This window comes from Gymnogyps californianus, chromosome 13 (genome assembly GCF_018139145.2).
Source record: "Gymnogyps californianus isolate 813 chromosome 13, ASM1813914v2, whole genome shotgun sequence".
Taxonomy (NCBI): domain Eukaryota; kingdom Metazoa; phylum Chordata; class Aves; order Accipitriformes; family Cathartidae; genus Gymnogyps; species Gymnogyps californianus.
In genome coordinates, this window is record NC_059483.1 from 383,521 (window position 1) to 402,627 (window position 19,107).

Consider the following 19,107-nt stretch of genomic DNA (forward strand, 5'->3'; position numbering starts at 1 on the left):
GTAATTCCGAACCAGCGGCACCGAGTGGAGCCTCCTGTTAAGTTAAGGCAGTGCTGCAGCCGGGGTCCCTGCCTTTGTTTCTGCTAGGGTTGATTACACAGCACATGCTTACTTTTACGCTCCTTTTGGCTAGACTTGTTGGGAAAAGCTCTTCATAAGGCCCTAAATTCTACTGAAAGCATTTTGGACTTGTGTGAACTAGGAGAAGAGAGTACACCCTCTTGCACAAAGCTTGATTGCATCGTCTTTGTTTAACATAGAAGTGCTGCTACTAAAAATTTACTGTTTCAGCAGTAAACTAAGCGGATGATTGTAACACCCCCCACCCCCCCCCAATTTATTAAAAAAAGGTTGGGGAGAAAACTGTGGTTTCTTTAGGAGGCTTCTTGAAGTTTTAAAACCATGAAGACAATACCTTGGGTGGAAATAGATTAAAACTATGGAAGTCTCATGTGTGGATATTATGTTGATAAATAACACTGGAGTGTCTGTACACATAGCATAAATATAAAATATTTCCTGATTTTTTTCCATCCTTCCTTCCCTTTAATTTACACAACATACTGTTTGTTGTTTATAGCCACATTTTATACCAGTTTGCATATAGAAAGCTTTCTGTTACTCACTGCTTTTACTTTTCAATATTTGCTAAATATTCAGATGTAGTTGATTGTCTATATATTACACATTTATGTATACTTATACATCTGTGTATAATTTAATGCCATTGCCTCTAGGAATTCTGATGCAGTAAGCTGTTTAGAATATCTCTTCGGAAGCTAGGTATATCCAAATCTTTTGCATTACTTCTTTAGTCTGTGGCTTTAGAAGTACTATATATTATAGGCAGCTTTGGAAGTGTTAGCATGATGAGAGATTATTTTGAATGGTTAAGTGTTTTATGTTCCTGAATAGAGGGAGGAAAATTCACCAATTAATCTATTACACAGGAATGAATTGCTGTAGGAAGGTAATACTAGGAAAAAGAGTTATGATAGCCCAGCGAAAGGGGACTAAGGGAAAAAGATGCATGTGTCTACATAAGAGTAGGAGCCATTCATTAACTATGCAGATCATAAAAATCAGTTTGGAAATGCTGAGTGTGAGGCCTTGGCTGCAGAGGCAAAGGAGAATGTTGCTATCATCAGTTTTGCTAATCTACCAGTTCCATCTCAGTCTGATGTGGATTACATTTCAGCCAGCTGGCTCCTTTCCCTTATCTATATCTCTGTCTCACCCAGACTCTGAACCATGCGGCCTGATGGGAAAAAGAGATATGGGTGTCCGTGAACAAACTGAGGCACTATGTGTCCGAAGTGTTGGACAGAGGAGGTACCAGGTAGTCCTTGGGACTTTTGGCACCGAGCCCTGAGGGTGGGAGGGTGATTACCCAGAGCCGCCTGTATCTACTGTCAGACAGCGTGGAAACAGGAAGGTTTAGATGGGGCAGATAAAACGGCAGGACGGACCAGCCTTCCCTGGCTGCCCTTGTTCCAGCGTTTCGTTCTGACGCGGTCGTGGAGGGAGTTTGTCTCCCACGCTGCATTACTGACTGACTGCACTTCCTTCACAAGTTGTCCGACTGGTCATTGGGTTCCCAGATGAAACACAGAAATTCTAGGTGTATCTTTGAACACACAAAAAAGACCAGGAGATGATGGAGAGAGAGAGTTCTTTGGAGAAGCTATTTTCAGCCCCGGGAGGATGTCGTCGCAGGAATGCTGACAAGCCTGGTGGTCTCAACAGCAGTGAGTGTGGCAGCTTTCCAGACAGGGAGACTATTCAAGATGGTATAGATTTCCTGCAGTAGGAATTTAATGGTATGCACAAGGCTTCTGAATATAGTCAGACTGCAGAACAAGAAGTACTGACCCAGTTCAGAGAGGAGAATGATGCAGCTGCTAGATGCAGAATCCCCTGAGCATCTGGTACGTGTTCCACCAGCACGACGAGGTTTTTCTAGTGTCTCCGTCCCATTGGTTTCCTTTGCTGTCGGCTCTATGTGGTCATTGTAAAATTGAGGCCTGGTAACTGGGTAATGTACTGTCTATGTATTTCCAAGAAAAGTGAGTATTTTGAAAAGGAGTCCAGGTTCTGGTAGGGAACGCTTTCTCTGTACAGAACACATTTCTGCATTTTCAAACCTCTGAGTTACCACTTACAGGGCAGAATGCTACCAAATAATGCTCTCTTATCACAGCTGAGGTTTTCAGTGCTGAAGTATGCATCTCTAGATGTTACTTTTGGATGACAGTTATAAAATAAACACCTCTGTTTAATCTTTTTGTAACTTTCCCATCAAGTTCTATTTAGAGAACCACACTGACCCTTCTCATAACCCTTCATGGCCCAACTGCAAATGTCTCCTCTATCTCTAGCCTCCAAGTCATTTGATGACTTTAAAAATAGGCTAAAAACATTTTTCCTTAACAAGGCAAATATTCTGGCCTAAGTCACCTTCGTTTTTCTACAAGACTGTGCAACCATGCATGGCAGTGAAGTGTACTTTCCCGGTGCATATCATAGAGAATAATTTTGTATGGAGTCAGTGCACAACTGTTTTCTAACAGCTGGGTGCTCACCATAGCCATAGCATGCCATGGGATCCAGCTCCCTTGATTTGTTGTAGCTGGAGCATGCCGTGGGATCCTCTTGGCCACTGTGCCAGGGCTTCCGTCCCATTGAAACTAAGGTCTGAGGAGAGTGCTGGTGAGCAGTGGAGTGCTGGATAATCCAGCCTTGCCCTGATATGGAGTCAAAACTCAGCTGGGACATGCTCTGGCCCCAAGAGTTGGGAGCTGTTCCGGATTCCAGTAGTTTTGCTCATAGACTAGAGTTACTCGAAAATATTTTCCTGTAGGTAGGTCCATGTACTGAAGGGATCAGTGTTATAGCCATTTAAATGTAATGCAAAAAGGAGCAATCCCTTTTGGATTCATGTTGCAATTCTGTGTCTGCGTTTGAGTTGTATTGTAAAAATTGTACATGACGTGTAAGTTCTCAGAATGCATGCTGAGGATGCAGACAAACATTATTCAAGTATATGGGCCCCCAGTCATTTAATAGTGGATGGATAAATTAGCAGAAAGGAATCAAAAGCATATAGTTTTGGAGGTGTTCAGCATCAAACCAGACATTTCCTGACTTCGGCAGCTGTTCTGAAGCAGCTGGAACCTACTTTGCAGTGTAGGGTACATCTTCAGTCTTGAGTCTGACATACGGTTAAGTTCAGGTCTTGCCCATTTGCCTTCTCTGTCAGCCCAAACATCTACTGAGAGTTAAGTACGTGGCACTGCTCAGGATGTTGTGTTCTGCTTTCGCTCAGATGAGCAATTTCCCTATCTTGTTGTGAGCATACAACTGCATGCTTAGGTCAAGTCACTTGTCTGGTGGTAGTCATCCAGTGCCTTTCTGTAGTTTTCCACTGTATGCCCAGAAAACTTCCAGTACTTTCCTGTGAAAGAACACTACAGTGGATCTGTTCACTGCAGCGTACGATGCTGAGATAGATGCCATCAGGTCCTAGCTGTGTGCAGCACATGCGATACCCTAGTCAAATGTGCGTGCATTTGCATCACGGGTACTCGGGCTCTGGTTAAGCTAACTCTGTATCATGCGGACTGGGTCTGCAACAGTGATGCAGTCATAAATTTTTTCGAATTTTTTTTTTTTTTTCAATATCAAATCCTTTTAAATTTCCTGCTGCTTTAAAGTTTCAGGATGTGTCCAGTGTGAAAGGAAACACAGCAAATCACTGCCCGATGGATTGATTTTATTTGCCTTTTTAAGGCTAAAAATACCCACACATTCATTAAAGTAACTTTCTTGTGGCTGAGCGTGAAAACATATTGGTTTGCATTGGTCTTCAAAATACGGATTATAGATGTAGTCAGGACAGAGAAATACTGCAATTACAAGTCAGCACTACATTCACAGAGCATTCAGATCATGGTTCTGGTGGTGGTGCAGAATGAGCTTTGTGGGTTAAGTAGTAATAGTCAGTTGTGAGTACTTCTGCCATCCCAAGCAGACTTTTTGATCTAATTCCATGTTCTTTCTGAGTTGCATAATGACAGCCTATTTAAGGTTTAAGTTTTACTAGTAAAAATCAGGCTGTGTAGTTGGCACTGAATAACTGCTGCTGTTGTAGATGATTGGAGCAAATGAGCTGAATGCTGTTTGAACAGTGAGCTTTTGTTTAATTAGACTTGGAATATGAAATCTTTAATGGCGGGTGGTTAGCTTAATCTCTGCTATCCGACAACATTGTCCATACTGGTGACACGTCTTTGGATGTCCTGAGTCAAATAACATACATATGGGGAGGAGTAATTTATGTGGTTTCAAAACTGTGACACAGCAAAAAGAACATAGAAGCAATCAAATAGAGGAAAAGTTTTGATATTCGTATGAATGAATTCCCGTGTTTTATGTAGTGAAAAATATTTGTCTACGTGTTAGGGGCAAAGCATGCCTGTAACTTTGTCTCCAACATGAAAGGAATTTCTGAATAGCATTTCAAATTCACTGAGGTGTGGTTTCTTTTTCATTTCATTTTGAATAATTGCTTTTGAAAAACTGGAATTGAAGTCTTTATCCGTCATGTTAAAATGTCAATCTAGTACTAAAGCAACTCCACAGTGTCTATGGCCAATATTGCAACTACTGGGCAAAAAGGAAGGCACAATGTTTGTTGCATCCTCTACAAAAGTCTGGCCTCTATCAGTAGTGGTTTAGTATAGACAATGGATTTTTTAAGCTTTTTGTCGTTAAGGACTGTCAAACAATGCAAAAACAAAAGACTGTAAGGAAGCATGCACTGTTCCTCTCATCTCTGTACAGAAGACTGCACCACATTGCAGCAGCAGACTAGTTGTACTGAAAATAAAGGACATGTGCTGTATTTTGAACAGAGGAAGGGCTGTATCAGCTGCTGAGGTGCGGTAGTGCTCGGTGTCCCTTTGTACTAGAAGACACCAGCAGTGTGAATGAGAAGAACTAGCTGTTAGAAAGGTGATCGTGCTGCTTAGAAATGTCACTTTTTCCTACGGTGTCCAGGACTATACCCATGTTCACCATTTAACAACTCCAGCACAACTTTTTATGCCTCGTTGTCTTCCATGCCAGGCAGAACTCAGCTGACAGGGTATTCACCAGACGTGAATCACCTTAGCTGTGAAACTCAAACTTGCTATTGAACCCTGTGTGTAAAGATAAACGGGCTGAGAGCCATGGTGATCGTCTGCTTGCAGAACGAATAAATCTGCAAGTCAGTCACTGAATTCTATTAGTATTAACAAAAATCTAAGACAAAGAGAAGTGCTACAGGAGTTGTGCCTCATATTTATGAAGCCTGTCTGCCAACTTGAGCCTTTTGCATGGCATGTGATCATTTTTACAAAAGTTTTGTATCTTCTCACATGGTGATTGAAGAACGGAAGACTAACCTTGCTCTCGAACCCTGGTTGCGTGCGGTACAGCAGGATGCACCCTTCTCCACACAGGAGGATGAAAAATGTATTCTGGGGGGCAAGTTCTACAGAAGGGTACCTTGGATAGGATCTGGTGATCTAAACTCCAAACCCTTTTCTATTATGCTACTTTAACACAGATACCAAGTCTGGAAACTCAGTATCTCTTTGCTTAAGTCATATGCTGTTAAACTAGGTAGGGGTGTGTGTAACCATCTCAGGTAGTCTCACGACCTTATTTCTATTGCTCTTTTCTGTTGCTTGCCGCATGGTTGCGTCGTCTGTCATATTTCAGTGATAATCCGTTCATGTCAGTGAATGCCTAGCTTACCTGTTTGCAGTGTCTGCAATGATTGCAGTCATTCCAACAATGAACTACGTGCCCATACCTTGTGAGAGAGATCCTTCCAGCACAGGCCATGGGGCTGAAATCAGTCCTTCCCCTGGATTTGCCCACTTTTCCATCCGCAAAATGGGGCTAGTAGGGGCATTTGAGAATTATGGAGCTGAAAGTGACATTTTACTGGAATTCTCAAACAGTTGGCATTTGCAAAGTTTCATGCTTGCTGAATTCAGGATGATGCTTTGAAACCAGCCTCCCCACTTCTTTCAAACAGAATTGTAGAAAATGTCTGTCAATTTTCAGGTGTCTGACTCTCTGGATTGCACCTAAATCTAGATATAACACATGTGCAATGGCTTGTATGCCTTTTTTTATTTTGTGTAAGGGGAGGAAGGGAGAATGCGGGATATGTCTTTAAACTTCTTGAATTTATTTATTGTATATAAAAAGAAGTAGGAAGGCATTCCTGTTGGCTTTTGTTGTATAGAATTTTATATCTCCTCAAAGTATCATTATTTTTTGTTCAAATGTACTTGATGTTTTCTCTTTAAGTATTGCCTCACTGCTTTGGTGGATCATGGTGCGAAGCTCCTGCCATGAGTGCATTCCAGAAACACTCCGGGTGAGGGGAGAACTCTGTATGGGAGGGTCATGAGGGATATTTTGACATCCAGAGCAGGAGCATGCAGTGGTTTTAAGTTGGAGGAATAGAAAGAAATGAGAGCAAAATCGCAGGCAGGAGGCAATTACAAAAGGGCTTGGAAATAAAATCCGAAGAAGTCCAAAATGAAAATGCTGAGACAGGGATACATGAGAAATTGACTTATTTCCAGAGATTTCGAGCTCCTCATTGTGTTTTGGGGTTTCCGTTTCCCTCCTGCTTTTATGAACATCCTGGCAGATGCCTGAGCCAATTTGTTGAGATCTGGACCTCTGTCTGAATGGCACAAATTGGAAATGCACGTCCTTGCTGCTGGTTTCTTGAAACCCCTTAGAGCATTGCTGCAGATATGGTAGCAAACTAATGGGGTCCTGTAATCCACTTTTCTGCATGAAGATAGTAACGTGTCCATCACTCACAAATACTGTAAGGGGAGAAAGAACAATTTAAGGATTCAAAAGCCACTCTTCCCAAGACGTCTGAAGAAATGAAAGCGTACCTGACTATTTCACCATAGATCTTCATTGTGCATTTGTGGTGGAAAGAGAGAAATGCTTTCTTCAAGTATTTTCAAGTGATTGCCACAGCGTGTTCTGTGCTGATTCCTGCAGAAGAATTAAACCTCATGTGCTATAATATCCGAAGACAACTAGAGAGCCGCACGGGGTGGCCCGTGTAACCTGGCCCAGTGACATTTTCCTTAGACTCTTCTTTGATGCACGGTGTCTGTACTACCTTGGAGTTGTAGCTTGTTTGTACTGCACCCTGTGCTAGCAGCCTTGGGTGGGCTGGAGCCGCGCTCTTCCACGGGCTGTACAGATGCCGGTATAGGGTGATGTTTCTGTTAAAAAGCACATGTGGGTGACGGCCGCCACGAGCCGTGGGGACGGGGAGCGGTGACAAGCTGAGCCTCGCTGCGGTAGCTGTCGGGAGGGCTCTGCCCTTCGGCGGAGAGCCAGGAGCCGCGGCCGGGCCCGCTCCTGCCCGCAGAGCGGTGCGGGGCACGGCGGGCAGCGGCACCCCGCAGGCCTCCCTCCCGCGCCCGCTGTGCCGGGTCAGAGCAGGGGACGGGGCGGGCGTGGAGGGGAGCCCTTCTGTCCCGAAGAGCGAAAGGCCGCGCTGGTGGAAAAAGCATCGAGGCTGGGGTGGCCCTTCGCCGGGGGTACCGGGCCGCCCCTGCCGTCCTTCCTCCGGCTGCCCGCGGGGCCGCGCCCCGGCCGCCTTGCCGGCGAGCTGCGGAGGCGCGGCCGTGCTTGCCGGGGCCCGCTCCCCGGCCGCGGCCCAGCCTTGCCGAGACGGGCGGGCCTGCCTCGGGAGCGGCGGGCAGCGCGGGCGCGGTGTCCCCTGCCTGCCCGGCGACGGAGCCCCTTCCCGGGAGCTCCGTGCTCGGCCCGTCGCTGCCCGCAGCCCCGCGCCCCGATCCGCGCCGCGCCGCGGCGGGCGGGGGTCCCGGCTCTGCTGCGCGGGGCGGGGGCAGCGTTCGACCGACTCCCCGCGGGGACGGGCCTTCCCGGCGGCCGCTCCCGGGGCTGCGGGGCCGGGCTGGGGCGGGGCGGGCGGGAGAGCCGGTGCCCGCCCCCCGCAGCGGCCAGGCGGGGAGCGCCCTGCCCTGCCCTGCCCCTGCCCTGCCCTCCCCTCCCCTCCCCTCCTCGGGGCACCCCCGGACAAGGAGGAGTCCCAAGTTTTCGGGCGGGAGGGCCCCCGGCTGCGCCTGCCGGCGGCCCGAGGATGCGCTGCCTCAGCTGACTGCAGCCGGCTGCCGCCCTGCTCGCTCCATGCCCCGCTGCGGACCGCTTTGTCCGAGGACCGAGGCAGACCATGGTCCAGCGCTTCAGCCTCAGGAGGCAGCTCTCTAAGGTGGGTCACGTCTGCAGCCGCGCCGCCCGCCGCGTTGCTGGATATCGGCAAAACCTCTGCGCGCCCGAGGTGGGCGAGTCTGTGCCGAGGAGCTCCGTCTTTTGTTCTTGCCTCTTAGAGACACAAAGGGGTTCTGTTTGCTGTTGGGTTTTTTGGTGTTTTAAGGCAGACTGTCTGTTAGTAGGTACAGGTTTTGTTCTTCTGATGCTGCAATTATCGTGTACGTTTTTGGGGAGTCTGGGGCTCCCTTACTCGGTTTAATCTCAGGACTGAAAGAAGGGGGTGTATGAAAAGGGGGAACAGAGCTAACAGTTGTGCTGACATATGGGCGTACGAGATAGTTGCCTGTGACGGTTACTTAAACATGTGCTTTATACTGGCTAGAATGTCTTTAGTAGTTGGGAATATGAATTGTCCCAGCGACACACCTGCAAAAACAGGACAAAAGCTTGCCCTCCTCTCTTTGAAGTGCTCAGCAGCGCTTGCTGTTAGTACAGTATTTAAGAACAAAGGAGTTGCTGTGAACAGGTTTTGCTGTTTAATAATTGCAAGTGTTGTAATTTATTTCAAGAAGCTGCTTTAGAGGAGAGAATAGTTAATCCATGCAATCTTGCAGTTTTGTCACTGAATCAATCCAATGCGTGTAGTTTGAAAAACATTTGGAAAAAAACAGTCCATGAATAAAAGCAAGGCTGCGTAGTGCACTACAGGTAAGAACACTTCTCCTGCAGAGCTGCCAGCACAGCGCTGTTCTTGCATCTAACCATTCCCATTGAGCAGACTTGGCTCTGAACATAGGGATTACAGTATTAATTGGACACTTAAATGGCAAGCTTAATTTTCACGTTACATTTAAGATGTGTGTCGTCCCCCCCCCATGCGTGTGTTTGTAAAGGTTTTAAAATGCATTCGTCAAAATTTTAAAATGCTGTTATCAGCATTTAAAACAGATCAGAGTTCACATCCTGCAGACTGTCTTGGGAAAAGCTATGGCTTTGCAATAAGTTGGTATCTTTCGTATTTATTTGTGGTTTTTTTGAGTATCTCATCTTAAAGAAATTGATGTGGGTATTTTTAGAGGGTGTGAAAAAGTGAAACTTGCATCTTTTAACGGTTTACCTTGTTCCATGTCAAGAGCTGTGCCTGCAAGCAGTAGAAGTCTCCACAGGCACTATGGAGTTTAATCTTCCCCTCAAAAGAGACTTGATCTAGTTAGTAATGAACTTCATATCTAAGCTCTGTTTATATGGGGTAGCCAAAAGAGCTTTAAATGAACTCCTTTGGATAACTCCATTTTAATTCTTATTTATCAAGGCAGGCAGGGTCATTTGGAAAAATGTTTACACTGATTTTTTTACTACAGCAGAACTGTTTCCAATTTGTTTTTCTAGCTCTCCGTTTTTGTGTTGTCTGACACAATTGTGTCTTGCACTGAGTTAGCTCTGGCTGTGTCAAGCCTACTTTAAACAATTGCCTAGCCTTGACAGGTTCTTAACTTTTTTGTTTTAATTGTAAAAGATGCACAACTTTTACAGAACAATGAACTGAAGGAGAAAATGAGAGCTTGGTCTGTATTTACCAAAATAAAAAGTGTAGTTGTACAAAGGAACAATCAGAACGGATTGTGTTTATCTAGGTTTGGATGTAGGGTGAGAACTTCATCTCCCTGTCTCCTCACTGCTCTTTAGAATGGGATTGGGAAGTCGCTTTGTGTTTGAGTCTTTGGGGGGTGGGGGCGAAGGGGTAGCAAATGGTGTTATACAGCGCTCTGTCATCTACTGGAGGGAAACGATAGAAAAGACGTAGAATTTTGCTAATATATTTATCAGCCAAAACATAATGACTGCCGGACTATATAAAATAAAGCAGTACTTTATTAATATTTCTTGTGCAAAAATCTTGATTCTTTCATGGTTGCTGACTTAGACTTCCAAGTTGGCAAACATCTATGTAGGACCTGGAGCACCTGCTCCCAGGATGTATTCACTTCTTGGGCGAAATAGGACATTATTAAATGGTGTGTCTGTGTCACACAGCTGCAAGGTCAAAATTCCAGTTTCTAACCGTATTTAATGGTGGAGGCTTCAAATAGAATGTGACTGTGCAGATTTGAGAGCTACAAGCTACAAACTGAAAAATGCTGCTACCAGTGCATATAAAACTTGAGCAAAGAAAACGTAGGACTTCATGCAGGAAGGAAAAATATGGCTTCGTGATACAGGGTTCAGCCTCAAATAGCTCGTTTCCCTTTCCAACATGGCTATTTGCACTGCATGGCTTTGATCAAATCCTTTAAGCTCTCCCAGTCTCTTTCTTCCTTCTATGATGGGGTTAATGCCTTTCTCTTATTTACATAATGGCTGTCAAATTTTGAAATACTGTTCTAGGGAGAGCTGTGTAAGCACTTAACCATATACTAACTTATGAAATGTTTGCATTTGATAGCCCATTTGTATCAGGAATTTCAGAAAGTTTTGCACAGACTTATCTTCAAGCGTTACTTCTTATTTCACATATACCAAATCAGTATTTAGTATCTATGGGTTACTGCTTGGATTCTCTGTTAGTTTGCTAACTTAAAAGGTCTGCAACTGTTAAAAATTTGAGTCATATATTATTATACCTTTACTGTTAAGACTTAAAGGCAAAATACTTGATGATTTTTTGGACTGGTTCAACAAATGTCTTCCCCAGGCCAAATTCAGATTGTTCGCTTTGTTCTCCACCCCCCTTTTTTTCCCCCTCCTCCCTAAGTATTCAAAGTGTTTTCCAAGCACTTTGGTTCAAATCACTCTCCATCTTGTACTGTCCTTGGAGGGCCTGCGATTACTGTCACCCAAGACCTCAACAAGTGCTGTTGCTGCTGTGTTATGTTTAGTTGGGGCATTCCCTCACTCTTGGAGTGATAGTACAAAACTGTAACCAACTTCTACTCAGCTTGACTTTGTCCAGATGTTTTAGCTGGGTTTATGAAAGGAAAATAATGTAGATAAATTGAACTGTATTTGAGGAAGTTTTTCTGAGTTAAAATGCATACCCTTTCTTTCAAAGGTTCTGCTCTCCCAGAAGAGATGCAGGTGAGCCGAATAGTGCTTTCATATATGGCTGAAGTTTTGACTAGGAAAGGCCAGGTTCAATTTAAAGAAAGAAAAGGCCAAAAAAAGTATTTTGTGAACCGCGATGATACTCGGTTCATTTAACCAGCACCTTAAATGATGTGGATTGAGTTTGTTTATGGGAGGAGGAACTTCAGTGAATTATGCCGAAATAGCCTCGGAATACTTTTACTTGAGCTACAACAACTTCCTGCTAGCCTGTCTGAAGGTTATAGCGGGTGAACGTGCTGTTGTGCTGATAGCACAGCCTGCGCTCCTCCTTGCCATTGATGCAGGTAAAGCTTCTTCCAGCAGTGCCTCCTCGGCTTCCTCTGGGTCACTCGTCTCTTGCGTCACGTTTGGTCTCAGGCAGATACGACCCAGCACTTGATGTCGTATCCCAAGTGGGTTGTTCTTCTTCAGCTCTGTTCGTTACCCGCTGTTGATGGATCGTTCCCTTTATTCTTTATGCTGCTGACCTTGTGTTTTTGTGCGTATAGGGTCATCAGTGGGAGTCTCTATCCACAGATGGAAATTGTTTGGTAAAGATGAATGCAGTATAAAATAACTTTTTTAGCAATCTAAATTTACTATGAACAGGTACGGGCTAATATATAATATTAAAGCAATTAACCCCTTAAGACTGTGTCCCTTAAACCGTCACCTAAAGACCTTCCTGGGCAGAATCATGATGCTTGGGATTCAAGAACTGTTTGTCTCAGAACAAAAAAGGTAAATAATGGTCTTTGCTAAGTTCTGTGGATTTCCAGAGCGTATTGCTTGAATTGTTCATGGCTATATCCTTCTTTTTTGTGTGTCTGCCTTTGTCGTGAGGAGGGAAAGTCCCTAAAGAAGCTTGTAATGCGAAATAAAATTACTCTGTCCTTTCTCAAGTCAGTAAAACAGTTACCCAGGGAGTTACAAGTAGAGTGACTTGATGCTTCTGAGCTCCAGGGCCAGTTGTTGTGTGGCTGTTTCCTGTCTGTCAGTGTTGTAGATGGAAAAAAATGCATTTATTGATAAGATCCACTATTAGAGGTACTCAGCTCTTAAGAATTTTTTCCTATCTGGAGTAAGCTCATTTTTACAGCAGCATGTTTTATTGGTGAACCCTTGCCAAACATCAAGAAATACCAGGCTGTGATAACCAGTTTATCAGGACAGAGCTCTCCTAATATTCAATATTCAAAGGAGAAATTACATTTAGTAAAGGTATGATGCTGATTCCACTTTTATAGCTAAAGTGGTCAAAAGGTGAATGCTTCTGTCTGTTTGGCCTACTTGATTTTTATGATCTATAGCATCAAAAATCCTGGCTATGTTCAGAGTGCATCTGTTCACTATTAAAATATATAAAATAATAGCTCTCATTGAGTTCTCAGTAAAACCTCATAAATTAGATAAAATTAAATAAAAGCTCATAAATTAGAGCTGATCTCTAATGTAGCTTGGCTACAGTTAATAGTGGAGGAGAGTCAGAAGTAAGAGGAGGGTTTGGAAATCTGGTGCATTTCAGCCCTATTCTCATGTTTAATAGAGCAGCAGGCAAACAGTTTTCCTGTGGCTCTTCAAATTCTGCACTGCTCACAGAATTGACGTAACATCATTGTACCCATGGCTGAGCGAAGCCAGCTGGATGGTTCGATCTAATGGGACCTTCAGGGGCAGAAGGACACATACGTTACCACATCGCTTGCTCAATGGTAGATTACCTTTAGATTACCTTTTTCTCGTGGTAGATGTGATGCAGCTTGAAGCAACTCGCTGCTTGGGGGAACTGATAGAAGGTCGCTCACCTTCACAACAGACTTTCTGGCATGCTGCAAGTCTGTCCCTGGCATACCTCACCATAACTCATGTATGTGCACTCCCTCGGGTCAAGTAGGGGATTAGTTTATCACTGTCAGCGCAAGGGCAGTTATTCAGAAATTTCCTGTTGCTCCCAGTGGAAAGGGAGATTTGCTTGTGTTGGCCATTTTGAGTGCCCTGTCGTAGACAAGCCCACCGGAGCATCTCAGTGTATTACTCCTCACATTATTTAGTTTTGAATCTGTTCCTGCACAGATACTTTGTAAGGTTCACTGGGCAAAAGGCTTGTCTCAACAAAGCTGAGAGGTGGTGGGATGTAAATAGCTCTCCAAGCATTGCTGGCCATGCTGGTGTTGAATAAGTACTGGCAGTGATCAGAAATATCACAAACTTTTCTAGGCAAGGCGAGTCCGTCAAAAAGCGAATGAGCTTCCACTGCATCATCTTGCTCGGAGGAACGTGTGGGAAAATGTTGCAGAGATATCACCTTCATCTTGGAAAAGAAAATGAGCTTCTGGCACTCTGTTTTAAGAAGTAGGAGTAACAAGTTTCATGAGGAGTTTGTCCTGTCTCAGTGTAACAGCTTCATGAATGCCATGACAGTGCGGAAGTAAAATAGACTTGAAGCCTCTTCTCACGTTGGTAATTAACAGGGTATGTGAGCCTACACCTGCAGAGATATTAGAGGTAGAACTAGGGACTTCTCTTTACGAGAAAACATTACTAATAATCCAAAGAATTGCCCTTATACATGCTAGCTGGGGGTCTGGTGAATTGCATGTGATGGCTCATTGCCAAATAGATTTATGATGTTGAAGGATGTAAATACAGACTACAGGTGGAATGCAGCTTACATAAATGCATCTTTCCTTTTAATAATGAAATTCCACAGCTCGTGGCAGTTTGCTCTGCAGAATATCATCATACTTTATAATAGGTGCTTACATGGGGCCAGATAGCAATAACAATTGGAATTTCCTACCAGCAGTGATCAAAGGAAGCATTACAAGTGTGGGCATCTTTACTCTGAATTAGTTACCTTTAGGGGTCCTTTGTAGAGATTTTGGCTTGTGTAGTATTTGCCCCTGTCCCCTGAATTCCCTGTGATAAACCAGCTGGCTTCTTCCTCAGCCAGTGTTTCTTCAGAGGCAGAGAAGAGTTTGCTCTCATTTTGCAAATCTTTCCATTCTGGAAGTGACAGTCAAGGATAAAAATGCATATGTAAACTAGGTCCTTTTCAGAAAGTATAGAAAAGCTTTTACGCTGGAGGAAGGCCTCAGAAGTTTAGGGGAAATGAAATAATGGGAGCAAGAGAACTTGAGTTAGTTTTCAACATTTACATGACATTCAGTTTGGGACTCCCTGTCTTGACAAAGGATGCAACAACAGCCTCCAAAATAATTCTAAACATTTGTGTTTGGTGAGCAGAGAAAGGGATGGTAGAGGTTTCATACAGAGGATTTTGGTTGTTCAAAGACGGGATTTGCCTGTTCTGTCGGTCAGATCTGCTCAGTTTTCCCAAGGGCATCCCTCGGAGGTGGCTGTGTCTTCTGTAAGATGAGTTGACTGTTGCAGTCCTCTTGCTACCAGACTGTAACTGCATCATAATACACTTCCATGATGGGCACATGAGCACCTGACTTGAATAATAAAAGTTCTAGAGTATCTTTTCACACCATGAATTTCATATTTGGGATTAGATTTAAGATAAATTGACAGGTAGTAGGGCTCCTCCGTGAGTTATCTCTCCATTAAACTGACTTCTGCCTTCAAGGCTGTTATTCCAACTTCCCTCAAGGTAAACGCAGTCTTTGTTTCAAGAAGATAAAGATGCTCAGCACTGTGTGGTTTTGACTGTAGACTCCCCCCACCCCTTGCCTTGCCATTGTGTGCCTGGTGCCTTAGGGTTATAAGAAGCCCATAGTTGCCCAGTCCGTTTCCCACCCTTGCCCACACCCTGCTGTTGGTAGGGCTGGTGCCCCCTGCTCGTCGGTGCAGCTCGGTGCTCCTGGGGCGCAGGCGGCAGCAGCTCCGCCGTGGGCAGCTGGAGGCTGGGGAGGCACCAGCCCACGGCACGGCCAGCTCTGCGCCGCCGGCACGTCTGCGCCTGGCATCACCCGCCCGGCAGGGCCTGCAGCGGGTGTGCCCATGCTGCCCTGGGTGTCCACAGAAATCGCTGATCGCCAGGTCTGTGCAAGAAAATACATTGATGCTGGCGGTCCTAAGTGGGTTAGCAGCTGAGACGTTTCCAGGGAAAAATGGTCAAAAGCTTTCATACCTCGGACTAAATGATACGGCAGAGCTTCCCTTCGGTTTGACAGTCCAAAGGGAGTCCAGGATGCCAAAGTAACCCCTCTCCAAGCCCACAAAATGCTGGTGTTAGTAAGGGGCCGGGGATGTTTCTTTGTTCCACGTGCCCGCTGAGCTGTGGGTGGTATGGCAGCACTCAGCGGTCTGAGAATGCAGCAATGTTGCTGTGGGACTGGCGGGCTCAATAAATCTCTGTCGTAGCATCCGTCTCCATTGGAGTTTGGCTAAAAACATGAAATTCTTCTCCACAGCAGCCCCTCCACCTCCTCGCAGACCCCTTACTAAATAAAGCGTACGTGGGAAAGGCAAACAGCTGACGGGGCGGGCGGGCGGGCTGTGCACGGGGCTGCCACCGCGGCCTGCGCAGGCTCGCGCTCCTCTGCGGCCTGCCCGGGCCGGGCTGCTTCCTGACAAGCGTCCGTGCTTCGGGGGGTGGTCTGCTGTTCTAAAACTCGGTGTGCTGGAGTACTAAGGGATGACAGGACAGACGGTTTCCCTGACGACTGAAACCGCTGTAGCGGCCGCCCTTACCCCCTCAGCCCTCTGGGGTTCATAAGAACACAGGACACCTTCTTTTGCCATAAACTGTAGTTACTGGATGGCCTGTTATTTCGTGTAAAAGTTCACAGCCGTACAGTGTGTTAGCTCTTAATTAAAGAGAAGAGGACAACCATATTCCACGGCAGTTATGAATTAGCAGAACCTTGCAAGTGAAGTTTCTTGCCTGCTTTTTGTTGTTTATTTTTAAATGTGGTTTCATATCTTTTGTGTCTTAGAAAATATTTGTTTTTTTGACACCTGATTTAGATGTTACACTAAGTAAAATATTTATCCCAGTGCTGCATGCTTGCAATTTAACCTTTCTTGTGTTTGGATTGATTCTTTCTGTCCCATCCTTAAACAGGTCTTCCAGGTTCTAAAACCAGTCTCCCTGCAAAATTAATGACAAGAGGAAATCGGGGCCAATCCCATCAGATAACTCTGTCCACACTGATGTTAAGTAAATTTTAAATCAGTGGAAGTTTTTGTTAGTATACAATAAATGAAGTTGTATGTGCAGGTCAGACTACTCACTTCGGAGGTGGTGTGTCTGAATAGCCCATCTTTTGAAGACAAAAAGTAACTCATTTGAAAACATAGTCTTAAGTTCCAGGACACTCTGATAGACATTGACAAGAAAACTAGAGGAGCAAGGTTTCGTTTATTTTTTTCCTAACTTAAGACACAATTTGGATACCTCTGAGATCAACTGGTACCTGAATAGGGAATTCAGCTTAGAAAACATTCCCTTCTTGAGCTGTGAGCTTTGAGACTATTTAAAATAGACAGGAAAAATTGCTAAGGAAATGAAGCCAGGTTCTAATCCTTCAAAGAATTGCTATGAACATTTTAGTATGCATAAAAAAAGAAAATTGTATTTAGATTTGAAATCAGAGTAATAAAATGTTTCAGCAACACATTATAATGCTATCATTTGACTTTTTTGATAGGGCATTCAAAGGGCACATACTTAGCAAGAGTGGAGTCCAAGATCACAGGAATGCAAACTGTAAAGTTTTACTACAAGGGGTTTTTTGTTGTTTTTTTCTTGTTGAGTGTTTACCAACAGCACTCTGCAGAAAAATATTTTCTCCATGTTACCTGCATACATCATCATCTTAACTCTCAGAAGCCTATGAGCACTGATGTCATGTTTGGAAAATCCGTAACTAGTGAAAATTTCAATTGTAGAATCACTAACTACTCCCAAAGAAAGTGAAATCTGAAGGAGTGCTTAAATTAGCACGGGATAGCCTTTATGCAGGCACATTTTTTTGCTTGCTCAAGCGTGTCTGCCTTGGGGGTGCACTGAAAGCCACCGCCTACACCATCGATGTGGAAGGACCCAGGATCCTGTTGGTGGTGAACAAAAGCTTACAGGGAAAAGAAGTATTTCTATGGTCAGAAATAAATTATTTCAGCCTGATGACATTGGCAGCAGAACAATAGGAGCAGAGGAAATGAAGAGCTTCAAGTTGGTGTGGAGGAGGTGTTTCACTGGAGGCTGGATTGCGAAGCATGTGAAATATTAGTGCAGAACTGTTGCCCACAGGTCTTCAGTATTTGGACTACTGTTTTGAAATGGGACTAAAGTTTCTAACAATTTTCTCTATTTAAATAAGCTTTTAGTTGGTGTGTGTTCTTTCTTTCTGTATTTAAATAAGCTTTTAGTTGGTGTGTGTTCTTTCTTTCAGTGAAATGTAGGTTGCCTTTCTCTTTGCGCTGAAGACACACCACACCCCCCCCCCCCCCCCCCCCCAAGAAAAAGAGGAGAGGCATTCCTCTGCTTTTTATGCACAAAGCATTAATTTCAGTAGGACTTGGACATATCTTGGGATCAGGCCCATTAATCTCAAAAATAATAGTGTATTGCAGAGGTGTGGAGACTCAGAGTCCTGGAATTGAGTAGGGAAATTATGTCTTAGTCATAGTTATTATGTGGTAGGATAAAGTGCTATAAATTTAAATACTTGTCAGATTTGGAGCTATTCTCGCATTTGTTTAGTGCTTTCAATATTAATGTTCTGAATAAAATAGTTGCTTAATTAAGGTAATGTATTGGCAATGCTCTGATAACTTGATCTGTTCTGTCCTTCAGTCTTTTCATTGGTTTACATATGAGTTCATTTAATTTGTAATTTAATTTTTTTTTCCTAAAATGCTGTTTAATACCAGCTACAGAAGTTCAGAGATATGCTGTAGCCTCCATACGTTATGTAAAATTATCCTTTTTGTACCATAATGGACCTGAAGAGAGAACAGCATTTGTACAGAGACTGCCAGAAATAAATGGTTGTATAAAATATGAGATCTGAAGCACTCAAAATGAGTCATTTTGAAAATTAGGTAGTCCACTGAACAGGTAGAAAAGGTTGTGGATTATCCAAACAATTTAGCTAATCAGTAGTGAGGAAAGAATTTCTCACTGGAAAAATGAAAGTCTTCATGCATTTTCTTTCACCTATGTCTTGCTTTTAGAGTGAGGGAGATGTCCCAGCCTAGGACGTTGCTGATGCCGCAGTGAAAATGTACATCTCTTGATCCCTGCTGTAGTAAGGGGATACAGCTCTTTTTGAACACATGGTTAATTCTGCAGGAGAGGAGGCTGTGTTCCAGCTACTCCTGCTATTTCATACTGTCCTGTCTCTAGCTAATCAGATGTACCTCAGACACCATCTGTAACCAGCAGATATATATCCTTTATATATATCGTGAGTTTGAGCAACTGGCACATTACTCAGCTGAATACTTGTCGTGGTTTAACCCCAGCCAGCAACTCAGCACCACGCAGCCGCTCACTCACTCCTCCCCGCTCTCAGTGGGATGGGGAGGAGAATTGGGAAAAAAAGTAAAACTTGTGGGTTGAGATAAGAACAGTTTAATAACTTAAAAACCAAACAAACAATAATAGTAATACAAATATAACAACAATAATAATTGTAATGAAAAGGAATATAACAAAAAAAAGAAGTAACACCCAAGAAAAGAGAAGTGATGCACAATGCAATTGCTCCCCACCCG

The 19,107-nt window shown here is 44.0% G+C and overlaps 1 protein-coding gene across 4 annotated transcripts in view; it reads left to right on the plus strand.

The window, feature by feature from the left end:
* TMCC1 (transmembrane and coiled-coil domain family 1) overlaps positions 1–19,107 on the plus strand; it is a 95,574-nt gene that overhangs the window by 19,450 nt on the left and 57,017 nt on the right. Inside the window, exon 1 of one of the 4 annotated variants that reach the window (XM_050904449.1) lies at positions 8,228–8,332. The exons of the other annotated variants lie outside the window; for them this stretch is intronic. Within the exon in view, the coding sequence (XP_050760406.1) occupies positions 8,294–8,332 (39 nt within the window). The 5' untranslated portion in view covers positions 8,228–8,293. Of the gene's footprint in view, positions 1–8,227; positions 8,333–19,107 lie in introns of those variants that run through there. 4 annotated transcript variants of the gene reach the window in all.